The 14958-nt window shown below is 51.4% G+C and overlaps 1 protein-coding gene across 1 annotated transcript; it reads left to right on the forward strand.

The window, feature by feature from the left end:
• Window positions 1-1120: 1120 nt before the first annotated feature.
• KCNG4 (potassium voltage-gated channel modifier subfamily G member 4) lies at window positions 1121-13483 on the forward strand. Its single transcript, XM_029213479.1, has 2 exons — window positions 1121-1960; window positions 12713-13483. The coding sequence occupies exons 1-2, from the start codon at window positions 1121-1123 to the stop codon at window positions 13481-13483; spliced, it is 1611 nt and encodes a 536-aa protein (XP_029069312.1).
• The last annotated feature ends 1475 nt before the right edge of the window (window positions 13484-14958 follow it).

Here is a 14958-nt window from a genome sequence, read left to right on the forward strand (position 1 = left end):
TGGAACCCAACTGGCTCTGAAATTGAGAGGAACTTTTATTTCCATTCAGCTGATGAGTTTTTCTCGTGACTGGAGTGCATCTTGGAATGTAAGGTTATGGATGCTTTGGAAACAGCTCTGGCTAAAATGAATAGCACAGGAAACAGTTGCAGGAGGCTGAGGATGAGAAATATTGTGGCGATGATTTTTTTTAATGCACGGGCTAAATCTAAAACCCTTCCCTGTAAGTCAAGCATCCCAAATAGGTCTGAAATGAAGAGAGCATTAGAGGCCCCTTCATTTCACAGATAACAAGACCGAGGCCCAGAGAGGGGGAGTAACTGACTGAAGGTCACACAGCAAGGTGGCTGAGGAAAGCACCCAATGAACACGGAGGAGTGCTCTCATTGATAGCAAAGTCCTCTAAGTGGGAAAGCAAATAAGAGGGCTCAGGTGATCGTTGTGGAGCTTCTCCTGGGAGTCGGACACTGTGCCACATACAGTTCCTCGTTACTTAACTTTTCTGGGCCTCAATTTCCTCATCTGTAGAATGGGTATACTAATGTCTACCTCATGGGGTTGTTGAGATGAGTTAACATAGGAGAGGCATGTGGGTCAGTGCCTGCCATGTCAGAAGCATCTAGAAGTGTTCTTAATATACACTTCACATGTGTTACTGCACGTAACCCTCACTGTGTCCAGTGAGGTGGGCACTCAAACTACCCTAGCTGTGCAGATGAAGCAAAGGGTTCAGAGAGGCTGAGAAACCTACCTGGGGTGGCAGTCCGTAAGGGATTGCAGTTCACCTGGCAGTGAACTTGACAAAGTTTTACACCCTAAGCTCTATTTTCAACAACCATACTTTGCAAAGTTGGGACGAGTCTTGTCATTGCCATAATGATGCTGAGATCAGAGAGGTTAAGCTACATACCCAAGACCACACAGCCTGAAAGTGACACAGCTGTTCCAGGGAGATTCTTCTGAGATATAAATAAATGCTCCGTCAGGGAAGGGATGTCATCATCGTCTCTTTTCGTTCACTGATAGATCCCAAGCGCATAGTGGTGGGTGCTCAGTAAATCTGTGTTGGATGGAAGATTAAGAGAATAAATGATGCAGGTGCAGTTGCAGGAAAGCAGACATGAGGAGATGCTGTCTAGGACTCTGCCCTGAGACTGATGTCTCCCCCGTTCTCTTGCTCTTGTCCCTTTCGGGCGCCAGGACGTCTTCGGTGATACCCATGCCTTCCAGAGACAGGGGCCTGCATCCCAGACACCATCACCTCAGCTCCTGCGGCCCTTTGAGTCAGTTCTTGCCACGCCCCATGGAGCCCCCGTCCATCAAGGGCATTTACTACCGCAGGGCCCGGAAGCTGGGAGCGCAGGACGCCTCCTGGACGGGGGACCTGAAGAAGGAGATGCTGGTCAACGTGGGGGGCAAGCGGTACCTCCTTCCGTGGAGCACGCTGGACGAGTTTCCACTGAGCCGCCTGAGCAAACTCCGCTTCTGCCGGAGCCACGAAGAGATCGCTCAGCTCTGCGACGATTACGACGAGGATAACCAAGAGTTCTTCTTTGACCGGAGCCCCAGCGCTTTCGGGGTGATTGCGAGCTTCCTGGCGGCAGGCAAGCTGGTCCTCCTCCAGGAGATGTGCGTCCTGTCCTTCCAGGAGGAGCTGACCTACTGGGGGATCGAAGAAGCCAATCTGGAGACATGCTGCCTGCAGACACTGCTGAGGAAGCTGGACGAAGTGGCCGAGTTGCGCACGGAGGAGACGCTGCAGTGTCGGGCAGCCGGCTGCCCCACCGTGCACACGTCCCGCTGGGCGCTCTTCATGAACTGGCTGCAGGAGATGGTGGAGAACCCACAGTCGGGGCTCCCCGGAAAGGTCTTTGCTTGTCTGTCCATCCTCTTCGTGGCCACCATGGCCGTCAGCCTGTGCGTTAGCACCATGCCGGACCTGAGGGCAGAGGAGGACAAGGTGAGTGTTCCGTCTCTCTATCGGGCGTAGTGCCCGGGACCCGCGGCACTGAGGGCCCACGAAAACGTTTAATATCGTTGCAAACAAGAAGGAAAGAGGGACTTCCCTGGCGGTCCAGTGGTTAAGACTCTGCCCTTCCAATGCAGGGGGCTGGGCGTGGGTTCGATCTCTGGTCAGGGAACTAGGATCCCACACGCCACACAGCCAAAAAAAAAAAAAAAAGAAAGAAAGAAATGAATATGATCCAGTGTGAATTGTACTCATTTTCACACCGATGCAGTAGTAAAAGATAATTTTATACATTTTTTTTGAAGAAGGAAGCACACAAAGAGCACCCATGAAAGTCATGAGGGGCCCTGCCTCTGATAGAGAGCCCCAGGCATTGACAAAGCCACCGTGGTCTTAGTGGGCTGAGCTGGCCCAGCCCGGCCTCTCCTGGCTCTGCGACCACTGGCGAATTGCTCCACCTGTCTGAGCCTCAGTTTCCTCCTCTGTAATACGGCTCACATCACTATGAAGGTGCACACAGTCCATGCACCCATCGCGTGTTAACTGAGCAGCTACTCTGTGCCAGGCACTAGACCAGAACCAGATTCCCTACCTCCTTAAGCCAACCTTCTCGTGGGCATCTCAGCTCCATCGTCAGATGAATAAACTGAGGCTCAGGCCACTTAGCTTCCTTGGAGTAACCAAGTGAAGATGCCAATGACGACAGAGACTCTCGGCCCTTCCTGAGCCTCCCAACCAGTCCCACCGGATGGGGGACTCACAGATGAGTTGATTTGGAAGTGACCCTGCCCCAGGAGGCCAGGGCAGAAACGTTTGCTTGCCCACTCCTGCCCTCTCTTTCTCGGAAGCTGTGGGAGGCTGCCCACACCCCCCAGGGGGCCAGATGGTCTGAGAAATGAGATAAGAATCTAACATTTTGTTGGGAAGGTTATTGGAGAGCTTCAAACTGAGAACTGGATTGTTTCCTAAGTTAAAATGTTGCTCTATAATCCTCCATGGCTCCACAGCACCTAACTTATGGAGCTTACATTATAGCAGAGAGAGAGCCGATAAATAAAACATATATATACGGCAGTGCAGGCTGTATATGGTTTATAACTGGTGTCAGTTGACCTAAGTTCCCTTCTCTTAAACATATATCCCAGGGCTTCCCTGGTGGCGCAGTGGTTGAGAGTCCACCTGCCGATGCAGGGGACACGGGTTCGTGCCCCAGTCGGGGAAGGTCCCACATGCCGCGGAGCGGCTGGGCCTGTGAGCCATGGCCGCTGAGCCTGCGCATCCGGAGCCTGTGCTCCGCAACGGGAGAGGCCACAGCAGTGAGAGGCCCGTGTACCGCAAAAAAAAACACAAAAAAACAAAAAACAAAAAAACACCATATATCCCAGGGAGGATCAGAGAACTTTCCAGATAGAGAGGACTTAGATGGAGAACTAGCCAGTGCTTCACACCCGGAGTAGGATGTCAATAAATTTTTGCTGAATAAAATGTATCTTGTTCAACCTATTAATATTTTGTCCTAAAGGAAACCAACCAAAACGTTTCGAGTTTCAAACAGCTTTTTTCCCCATAGAGAGGACTGTAGCTCTGATTGTAGGCATTTTTTTCATTCTTTAGCACGAAATCATGTAATTTAATAGCCTGCTTGTTCACAGAAATATTTACATATGGACGCTGCAGTAAAAAGATTAGGACAAAGTAAGGGGCCTCCGTCCCCTATCCCCTAACGGTGCCTTTGATCCCCGTTGCTGAGGAAGGACCCCTGGATTTTTCACAAGCCTGTTCCTCTTAGGGATGGATTTTCAGGGAGCCGGGATTTAGATTGTGCAGAGGGACAAGCTCTTTTCAAAGCCAAATGCTTTGAAAATTACCCAGGGTACGAACACAGGTTGGTGTAACAGGGACTTGGAAAATTAAATTAGAGGTGGGTAAGAGGCCCGCAGAACCGGGGAATCAGGCAGGCATTTCTACTCGTGGGACAAGGGAGGTGATGCCCCCGGTCCAGTTGCAACCTCTGTGCAACTGTGAAGCCACCCCTGGGTGTTCTGCCCAGAGAGGGGCTGGGAGATGTAGCCCTCCAAAAAAATGTGTGTCTATTTCGATGGTGATTCAGAGAGCCTGGAGGCTGAGAACCAGGCGGGCTTCGTTCTTTCAAACTGCGCCCTTACATTCACATGAAAAGATGATGTCCTTTCCCGGCCACACGTGCCTGGTATTTCGTATTTGTCCTCTGGGACATCAGTCTGAAAGCAGCGATTCAGCACCGACTGCAAAGCTGGACAGCTACTTCTGGGGACAGGAAGTGCCCAAGAGGTGTGAGGGTTCAAGTCATCCTGAGGGGATGTGACTTGCAGAACACCTCCATCAGACATGGAAGAGGTGTCACGCAGGGTTGGAGAATTAGCACACCTGTGAAGAAAGCATTTTCCTTGCCCTTAATTCTTCTATCTTCTTACAGCAACATCCCTTGAGTAAACTTGGCAGTTGGGGTGCAAGGTCTGTGCCCGAGATTGCAAAGTAAGATGGAGGAGGCAGGAGGCATTGTGGACGGGAAAGACCAAGCCAAGTGCCTAAGCACATCCAGAAGCATTCAGAATCTGCTGGGTTCCCTGGGGGAGCTCGGCCCAGAAGGGCTGAGAGAAGTGATGCTTATTAAGTGCCCTTCAGGAGGCTGGCATTTCACAGGATGGACTTAATCCTTGTAACAGCTTTGGGAAGTGAATACCACTTCTACCCCCATTTTACAGATGACGACACTGAGGCTCAGGGAAGCTTTTTATCACTTTCCTAAGCTCAAAGTTAGTAAGTGGCAGAGCCAAGATTTGAGCTCACCTCTGCCTGGCTCTAAAACCTGACCCCTTACACCCCTTCTTCCAATGCTCGGCCCTCTACCTGTAGGCTAGACCCTCAGCCTCAATGGCACTTAGCATTTCTAAGGCATCTGGACTTTGTGAAGTGCTTCTCTGTCCAGGGTAATGGTTCTGAGTGCCGACGCCCTGGGTTTGAATCTTGGCCTCATCCCTCATGAACTCAATGATCTCAGAAAAGTCACTTAACTTCTTTGAGCCTCAGTTTCCTTATCTGTAAAATGGGGATGCTATTAGCCCTTTCCTCAGGGGGTTATGGTAAGGATTAAAAGAGTAATTTGTGTAAAGTGATTGGAACAAAGCCGACACACAGGAAGTGCTCAAAAAATGTTAGTCGTCATCATTATTCACTTATCAGGTACTAGTTAACAAGAAGTCACCACATTTGTCCTTTAATTCATTCATCAACAGTCACGGAGTACCTACTAAGTCTATTCTTCTAGATGCTGCAGATAAGACAAATTTCTCACTTTCCTGGAGCTTACATCCTGAGCATCCCAGCTCCAGTTTCTAAATTGAGGTGAAATTCACATAACATAAAATTAACCATCTTAAAGTGAACAATTCCGTGGCATTTAGCACATTCTTAAGGTTGTGCCAACACCTCTATCAAGTTCCAATACATTTCCAAAAGAAATCCCTGGACCAATCAGGCAGCCGCTCCCCACCCCCACCCTCAGCCCCTGGCAACCAGCAGTCTGCTTTCCGTCTCTGTGTCCCTATTCCAGACACTTCATATAATGGAATCATACAATATGTGGCCTTTTGTTTCTGGCTTCATTCACTCCACATAACGTGTTCAAGGTTCATCTGTGTTGTAGCCTATGTCGGTACTTCATTCCTTTTCAGGGCTGAGTCATATTCCACTGTCTGTAGATGCCACAATGTGTTTATCCATCCATCCAGTGATGGATTCCTCAGGTTCTTTGCTTCCCTCCGCCCGAGTCCTCTACCGGGACTGTCACCCCTGCCATTTAGCCCTAGCGCCCTTTCCTTGTAGCCCTTGCCTGGCCTCTCTGCGGGTCAGAGCACCTTGTCCACCCTCTGGGGGAGTCAGAAGGTCACCAGGCTGCTACAGCTGAACACATGGTCCTTTTCTCTTGACCTTTTTCTTCCTCCTTACTGCTGCTACCTGGCTCTGCCCTCGGACGAGTCACTCTGTTTCTCTATGCCCCCATTTCCTCGCCTATAAATGAGGACAATGCCAGTACCTGCTCAGAGGGAGGCAGCAGGACTGATGGTCTATTCACGATGTGGCGGCACAGAGCCAGCGCTGGCTATGTTTACCCACCTTTGGGATTCGCTCATGCCCCTCCCGCCTGCGCATAGGCTTTGTCCCTCAAACTCTCTCCCAGCTCCGTGGGACCCCTGGGGACAAGCACAGGCACATGCTCTCACATCCCCTCCTGTTCTAGCTTCTACTTCTGCCCAGAGGTTTGCTTGGGACTTCGGGGATGTTGCGAAGGGACACACTCTGGATTGCATCTGTGCAAAGTGCACTGGATGGGAGCAGAGCCTCGGTGCGGTTGGGGGTGGGATGGCGGGGCTCTGCTTCCCCCGCCCCCTTGTGCCCTGTGCTGTGCTTTCCGCGTCTCGCTGCGATGGGGAAGGAAGGAAGGCACAGAGAGATTTTTTTTTTTTTTTTGCGGAACGCGGGCCTCTCGCTGTTGTGGCCTCTCCCGTTGCGGAACACAGGCTCCGGACGCGCAGCCTCAGCGGCCATGGCTCACGGGCCCAGCCGCTCCGTGGCATGTGGGATCCTCCCGGACCGGGGCACGAACCCGTCTCCCCTGCATCGGCAGGCAGACTCTCAACCATTGCGCCACCAGGGAAGCCCGAGAGATTTTTGTTTTTTACAGAGAGATTTTTAAAGACCAGGTGGAACCACTGGGGGCCCTTGATGGAACAATTCCCTCCTGGCGCGGATGCAGCTCACCTTTGGGGCTGCAATTTCCTCCCACTCCTCCCCGCCTTTGATAAAAAGTCTCGTGCTGGAGCCAGTGTCTCCTCCTACCTGGCCCCTTCTTGGATCATGGATCAGCTCCATAGAGAGAACTGGCCGCTCTGTAGCTTCTCTGTGTTCAGTGACATTTGGTAATGGCTTTACGGAATTCTTCTTAATCTGTTTTGGGAGTTTGTGTGTGGGGGGGGGGGAGGGGGGGCGGTTCCCTGCCCCCTGCTGAGTCTCCCTATATCCCAGCCAACAAGCACTATTCCCCATTTCCTGTATGGGCCCCCCTTTCCTGAGTATACATACTTCATGCTGTCCCTCCTGCCTCACCACGCTCCCCTGGTCTCTGTGCATCCAATTCCTAGCCCCTCCCACTCAGAGCCCCCATGTGCGAGGGTTGGGGAGTCCGGAAGGCTAGGACAAGGGAGCCAAGGGTAGGGGCAGGGCTGAGGAGGAGGGACGGCGGCTCAAGGCGAGGGCGACAAGAGAGAGGATCGTGGAAGGGGCCTGCATGAGGGGAGGAAGGCAGAGAGACCTGGCTCTCGGGGAGCGGCATGAGTCAGCACCACCAGGTACCGGAAGGGGGAGGACCGAGGCCAGTGCCAGAGGCACAAATGATGGATTTCACAGCCAGGAGGAAGGAAAGGGAGGGAAGTGGGTGGAACTGCTGAATGGAGCCGTGGCACCAGCACTGAGCTAAGCCGGTGAGACGTGGCCGATTCTGGCCTCATTCCCAAAGAGGGAGATGGCAGGCATTGCTGTGAGAGAGACAGAGGGTGCAGAGGAGGCTCCAAGGTCAAGACTTTGGCCCCGAGTCCCTCCCAGATGGAACTTCTAGAACTGGCCCTAGCTGCACCTGCAGCCATCTGCTGGTCAGCCTGTCCAGATGGTCCCTCACGGACAATGGCTTTGTCCTCAGAAAGCCCTGGCCTCCCTCTGACCCCAGAGCCCTTCAGAGTAGCTCTGCTATGGAGCTTCAGGAAAGGATGGGGCAAGGCTGTGGACCTCACTCCCTGCCTCACCCAGACTGACTTGACCACTCAGACTCAAACTCGAGGTTCTTTTTTATTAAGATATAATTCATACCCTCAAATATTCAAGTGCGCAAATCAGTGGTTTTTAGTGTACAGTAACGCAACCATCCCCACTAATTCCATAACATTTTCATCACCCTGAAAAGCAACACTGCACACACTCCCAATTATTCCCCACCCCTCCCCGCCCCCATTCCACCAGCCCCAGGCAACTGCGAACATACTTTCTATCTTCATGAATTTGCCTTTTCTGGGAATTTTATAGATATGGAAACATACAACATATGGTCTTTCACTGAGCATAAGGTTTTCAAAGCTCATCTGCTTTGTAGCACGTGTCGGGACTTCCTTTTTTTTTTTTTTTGCGGTACGCGGGCCTCTCACTGCTGTGGCCTCTCCCGTTGCGGAGCACAGGCTCCGGACGCGCAGGCTCAACGGCCACGGCTCACGGGCCCAGCCACTCCGCGGCACGTGGGATCTTCCCGGACCGGGGCACGAACCCGCGTCCCCTGCATCGGCAGGCGGACTCTCAACCACTGCGCCACCAGGGAAGCCCAGGACTTCCTTTTTATGGGTGAATAATATTCCAACATATAGAGAGATCATATTTTGTTTTATTCATTCATCCGTTGGCGGGCATTTAGCTTGTTTCCACTTGTTGGCTGTTATCAATCACAATCACACTGCTGCGGACCTTCATGGACAAGTTTTTGTGTGGATGTGTGCTTTCAGTTCCTTCGGGTATATACCTAGGAGCGGAATTGCTTGGTCATATAGCAAATGTATGTTTAAGTTTTCTGAAGGACCACCCACCTATTTTCCACAGCAGCTGTGCCACTTTACATCCCCACCAGCAATGACTGGGAGGTTCCAATTTCTCAACATCCTCACCAACACTTGTTTTTCTTATTGTTGGTTTACTATATCATATTAGTTTCGGGTATACAACAGAGTGATTCGATATTTTTGTATCTTATACTCTATTTAAAGATATTATAAAATACTGGCTGTATTCCCTGTGCTGTACATTACATCCTTGTATCTTATTTATTCTATACCTAGTAGTCTATACCACTTAATCCCCTTTTCCTAAAACTTGTTATTTTTTGTCCTTATAATCACAGCCATCTTAGTGAGTGTGGAGTGGTATCTCATTGTGCTGTTGATTTCCAACTCTGATTTAAAAAAAAAAAAACAAAAACTTTTCTGGATGGAAAATTTGGAGTATTTACAAAATAAATAGAATAATCTAATGAACCCCCAGTAAGTACCCATGTCTCAGCTTTCACGATTGTCCACAGTCTGCCATTCTGGTTCTCTCTCTCTCTCCACCCCCTCCCACCCACAATCATTTAGCACCATGATCATTCATTTTATTTTTATTTTACAGTTTTATGGGTGACATTTACATACACTGAAATGCACAAGTCTTAGCTGTCCAATGTAACAAATGGGGCACACCCACAGCCCTGTTTAATATGGAATATTCCCATCACCCCAGAATGTTCTTTCAGGTCCGTTTGTGGTCTTCTCTACCCCATCCAGAGGCAGCCACTCTTTTGGTGATTCTGTCCACCTCAGGTGAGTTTTGCCCACTCTTGGACTTCACCTGGATGGAAACATAGCCCCACATCCATCTGTGACATTCGTCCATGCTCTCACACCGTTCACCCCTCCGGCCTACCTGGGGCTGGTCATGTTTCTCTTCATTGCAGGAAGGAATCAGAGCACGCCTCATTCGTGGTGACAAGCCCCTCAGGGGGGTGACCAAGCATCCCCGTTTGTCCAGGACTGAGGGGAAGTTCTGGTGACCTGGGACTGTCTGTTGCTCAACCTGGAAAGTTCTGGGCAAACCAGGATGAGTTGTTCATCCTACCTACAGAATACAACCAGAAACTTCCTCAGAGAGAGGGTGACTTTTTTCTTTCCTTCCATTCTAGTTTTCTTCAAATATTGCCTGGCCTGGGAATTATTTTCTCAGCTCGAACCCCATAAACCCCTGCCATTCCAATGCCGGCCGCTAACAGGGCATTTGTCTGAGGACCAGTGCTGGGAGGTTGGTTAGGCTGCAGAGCGGAGCAGCAATGCAGGGGGTGACTCGGCAGAGCACTTGTTGCAGGGCAGGGAGGTGGCCGGTGGGAGGTGGGTGGTGCATGCTTGGAACATCCAAAAGCCAGCACCAGAGGCAAAGGGAGGAAGGACCCACAGGGCCTCCTCTGCCTCCCAGGAGTCACCTTCCTGAGCTATTGGGTCGCTGGTCTGGGAAGACTATTCCCAGGCCACATAAGGCTCTTACGCAAAAGAAAAAAAACTCCCAGAATGTCAGTGATGAAAGAGGCCTTATCGAGAGGATCTGGCCCAGAGGCTGAAAAACTTCCAGGTGCCTCTGAGTCAACAGGAGGCCTCGCCAAAATGCAGATTCCTGGGCCTCACTCCAGGGCTTTGATTTTGTGATGGGGGCCCCAGAATCCACATTGGTAACAAGCACTCTAGGGCACTCTGATGCAGGGCTTATGAATCAGCTTTGAGAAATCCTGATTCTGTTCCACCCTCTCCATCAGAAACTAAAGCACAGAGAGCGGCAGTGACCCCAGAAAAGTCACACAGGAAGTTTGTAGCAGGACGGGGGAATCAGGACCCAAAACTCCTGAGCCTTCCAGAGTCCTGAAGCAAACCCCAGGCAGTCATGGCAAAGACCTCTAGTGTGTTGGAGAATTTCCTCAGCCTCCTGTAAAATCCAGGATAGGAGAAGGATAGTTCTCCTTAAACAGACCAGGCAGGCTATGTCTGCCACCAGTGAATCATCTCATCCGGGTAGCTACAATGTTTCACGTACCTGCGGAGGCAGCAGCCTGCTAACTTCTTTACCTGCGTCATTTCCGCTTGTCTCAACCCTCCCGAGGCAGTGAGCCAGGAGAGAGAGCTACCCAGCACTGGACCAGCGAATAGAGATCAGGACGGTCCAGCCACTTTCTTTCTTCAAAGGCCAGACAAAAAGATTATTTCAGTTTAGTATTCCTGTGAGCCCAGGCCCTGGAAATAATTTCTTTTTCCACGTCAGAGGTTTTTAATCCAGAGAAAACTGTGCTTGTCAACATCTTGCTTTTCACTCAATCAGCTGGCTTTGGTCATTGGTTCACTCATCTGTCATAAGACAGACACAGATGGAGACAATATAGAGATAGATGCAGATAGAGATGAAGATGTAGATGTAATATTTAGAGTCAGGTTCTCAACTCTAGCTCCACATGAGAATCATTGATGGGGCTTCTGGAAAATTCTACTGCTCAGGCTAAAACCTAGATCAAGTAAATTAGAATCTCTGGCATCCCGACCTGGACATCAGGATTTTTTCAAAGCCCCCCGCCCCCAGGTGATTCTAACACGTGCAGTCAAGGCTGAGAACCACTGCACTAGACCAGAGCTTCTCCAACCTTATTGAGCACACAAATCATTGTTAAAATGCAGATTCTGGCTCCGCAGGGATGCCGTGGAGCCCAAGATTCCATGTTTCTAACAAGCTCCCAGGGGAGGCTGATGCTTTAGGTTCCAGGGCACACTTGGAGTAGCAGAGGGGCTAGCGGAAGTCTCTGTTGGGGGCAGGGGTAGGGGTGTGAATGACACAGTGAGGAACCCACTGGAGCCCCACCTGGCTGGGATCTCAGGAGGGACATAGTTGCAATCCGCCTCACAGGGTTGCCGGTGTCCTCTCTGCCTGCCCCAGGCTCCAAGCCCCCAGAAACCATGTCTGCTTCTCTAGTCCTTTACCTCCGGAGTCTAGCATGGGACCTGGCACAAGGTGAGTCCTCCATGCAATTTTGTTGGATGAATGAATGAGGGATGGCGGGCAAAGTAGTTACAAAACAGCACATAATCTCTGGGAGGCCATCTACTATGAATGTGAGCTCAGACAATTCATCTCAGCGCTCGGGACCATTTCCTGGGCCATAACTGAAGCCGGCTGCCTGCTCACGGCATCACTGTGGGGCTTAAGTGACAGCACCAGAGCAGTGCCTGGTACACAAGAGGTGCTTATGTCATAAAGGAGAAACTTGGCTGCTCTAACCAAGAGGCTTCACGATAGAACACCTTTCAACACGGTAGAAGTTGGTTTCTCTCATAAACAGGGACCGAGGTGAGTGGGCAGCTCTCATTCTGACACCTGGATTTTTCCCACCATGATGCTCATCCTTCCCAGGGCGTTGGTCCAATCTGCTGGTTCTAAGCTGGGGTGCAGGGCCATCTGGGTTGTCCTGGCTCACAGGAAGGGGAGAAAGAGTGTGCAGGAACTCACGCCAACACTAAACTCCTGGAACTGGAGGTGGCATGCATCCCCTCTGTTTATATTCTGTGGGTGGGGGCTTAGTTATGTGGCCATGCTTAGCTGCAAGGGAGGCTGGAAAAGTGGTCTCTGATCTAGCTGACTGGCCATGCGCACAGCCACAACTTGAGAACTATGTAAAAAGGGGGTTTTGGTAGATGACTAAGAGTCTACAGCAGGGCTCCATCGATGTACAGCTAAATGATAGATAGATAGATAGTATCTAGAATATAGAGACCATATACTATACAAAGAATATATATAGAATATATATTGAATGTTTAATATATGCTATACTTAATATATCAGTATATTGTGATATGTATTATATAATATATATTACGGTAATATATTATGTGTATTATAAATATTATTATAGAATATATTAGTACGTGTTAATATATTATTAATATATATTCAATATATAAAATATAGAGAGAATATACATTTAGTATAGAGACTCTGCATATGGAATCGATATCGGTATCATTACAGATGTATGGAATTGCTTTTCAGTGTGGTTAGTTCGCCATTTCCGTCCCCTCTCTACCCTGCATTTTGTCGCCTCTCCAGGGCGAGTGCTCGCAGAAGTGCTACTACGTTTTCATCGTGGAGACTGTCTGCGTGGCCTGGTTTTCCCTGGAGTTCTGCTTGAGGTTTGTCCAGGCTCAGAATAAGTGCCAGTTCTTCCAAGGGCCCCTCAACATCATCGACATCCTGGCCATCTCCCCCTACTACGTGTCCCTCGCGGTGTCCGACGAGCCCCAGGGGGACGGCCAGAGGCCGAGCCGGAGCTCGTACGTGGAGAAGGTGGGGCTGGCGCTGCGCGTGCTGCGGGCACTGCGTATCCTCTACGTGATGCGCCTCGCCCGCCACTCGCTAGGGCTGCAGACGCTGGGCCTTACGGTGCGCCGCTGCACGCGCGAGTTCGCCCTGCTCCTCCTCTTTCTCTGCGTAGCCATCACCCTCTTCTCTCCTCTGGTCTACGTGGCCGAGAACGAGTCTGGGCGAGTTCTGGAGTTCACCAGCATCCCGGCCTCCTATTGGTGGGCCGTCATCTCCATGACGACCGTGGGCTACGGAGACATGGTCCCGAGCAGCGTGCCGGGCCAGATGGTGGCCCTCAGCGGCATCCTGAGCGGGATCCTCATCGTGGCCTTCCCGGCCACGTCCATCTTTCACATTTTCTCGCACTCGTACCTGGAGCTCAAGAAACAGCAGGAGCAGCTGGAGGCTCGCTTCCGCCGCCTGCAGAGCGCGGCCCCGGCCAGTGAACGCGAACTCTTAGACGACGTCAAAGACCTGATCCTGGAGGGCCCTGCCTTGCCCATGGCATACATTTAACTCAAAATCCCCCCTGAATATTCCAGATCTTCAGCCCATCGCCCTCGGCTTACATGAACTGGAGAGCACCAGCACCTACATCATCCAGTGGTGTGTTTCTAGAGCTTGGGGGTCACTCCCAGGGCTAGGAGGGGCTCGAGGCCAGAGGTGTTTGGTTGGATGATTCTTGACCCTCCTGGCCACGACGTCCACGTCACTTGCGGTTTCCTCTCTCCCTGCCCCTCGCTGAGCACAAGCAGGTTCGCTTTCTGGGTTAGGTCTGTCTCCCTTTAATCTCGTTTCCTTTCCTGCAGAGTCTTCAACAACCCAGGCTAGCTTCCAGACACCTAGAGAACCAAGCCTACAGAATTCCATTCCTCCCCGAAGACCCTCTTTACTGGGCCAACCCACCGCCAGGAACTGGAGGGCTCAGTCACTGCAAACCCTTCTGATCAGATCTCTCCACCCAGCTCTACTGGGGGCTCTAGCCGGGGTCAGTTTTGCTATTGTTCACACCACCAATGGCATTTTTCTAATGCAGCTGCCTCCCCCCAGCTCCGGAAGCTCTTAGCCGAGAAGGCAGAACTGGCCTCCACGTTAAGTCCCGCAGTGGGGGATGGTGGCCTGCCACCCCTCCTGACGCACTTGGGACCTGGACAGGAGCGGCACTTGTCAGCACAGCGGGTCCTCCTTGGCCACCTGGGCTCTTGGTGAGACATCGTCCAATTATCCGGTCCTTGGCCTTGACAGAGGCTAACTCTCACAGGGCACTGCATTATCGCTTGAGAGAACCATTCCTGCTGCTGGTTCCCCCAGCACTGCGGGGACCTCGGCTTTCCACTCTCAGCTAAGACACCACAGATGCAGCGTAGAAACGAGGGCAGACTTAGGATCTGCCCCTTGCCTGCTCCCCCGCTCCCCTGACCCCTTGATGCCAGAGAATAGACGTCCTTGGCTGATATTTAAATGAATTCCTTTGCTCATCCATTCATTCATTAAGAGACCCGGCCCTTTGCATCCAGAGTAGGAGGCAGAGGTAGGACCAAGTCCTTAGAGATAAAAGCAGTGCACCCTGAGCCGAGGGGAAAGAGCAGTGCATTCTGGGCACTCGGCTCACGGAGGGCTTCACAGAGACACAGGAAGGGGCTGAATGCGGAGGGCTGTTTGGGCTGTTTGGGGAGATGAAGCTGGAAAGGTGGGCTGGGATGAGATGCTGTGTAGCGGACTTGGACATTTGGGTGGATGGAGAGGAGGTACTGGAGATGCTGGAGAAAGGGGTGATGGGAACGGACTGCAGGTGTGAATGATGCTGATGATGGGATGGGTTGCAGGAGGACCAGCTGGGAACAGGGAACCGTCGAGCAGGTCAGGCAAGCTATGAGGGCCTGCCTCCTCCACGTCATTCATCACAAGGTGGTGGCACCCCTGGAGTCTCATCTTTTGTTCCCCAGCTGAGCACACCTGGGAGGGGCCTCGATGGCACCTCCCACCAGTGA

This window comes from Monodon monoceros, unplaced genomic scaffold (genome assembly GCF_005190385.1).
Source record: "Monodon monoceros isolate NGI ecotype Baffin Bay Population unplaced genomic scaffold, NGI_Narwhal_1 Super_Scaffold_10, whole genome shotgun sequence".
NCBI lineage: Eukaryota > Metazoa > Chordata > Mammalia > Artiodactyla > Monodontidae > Monodon > Monodon monoceros.

Coding starts and splice junctions, on each gene's coding strand:
- KCNG4 (XM_029213479.1), top strand. CDS start 1,121: ATGAGGAGATGCTGTCTAGGACTCTGCCCTGAGACTGATGTCTCCCCC. Junction 1,961..12,712: donor TGAGGGCAGAGGAGGACAAG/GTGAGTGTTCCG, acceptor TCGCCTCTCCAG/GGCGAGTGCTCGCAGAAGTG.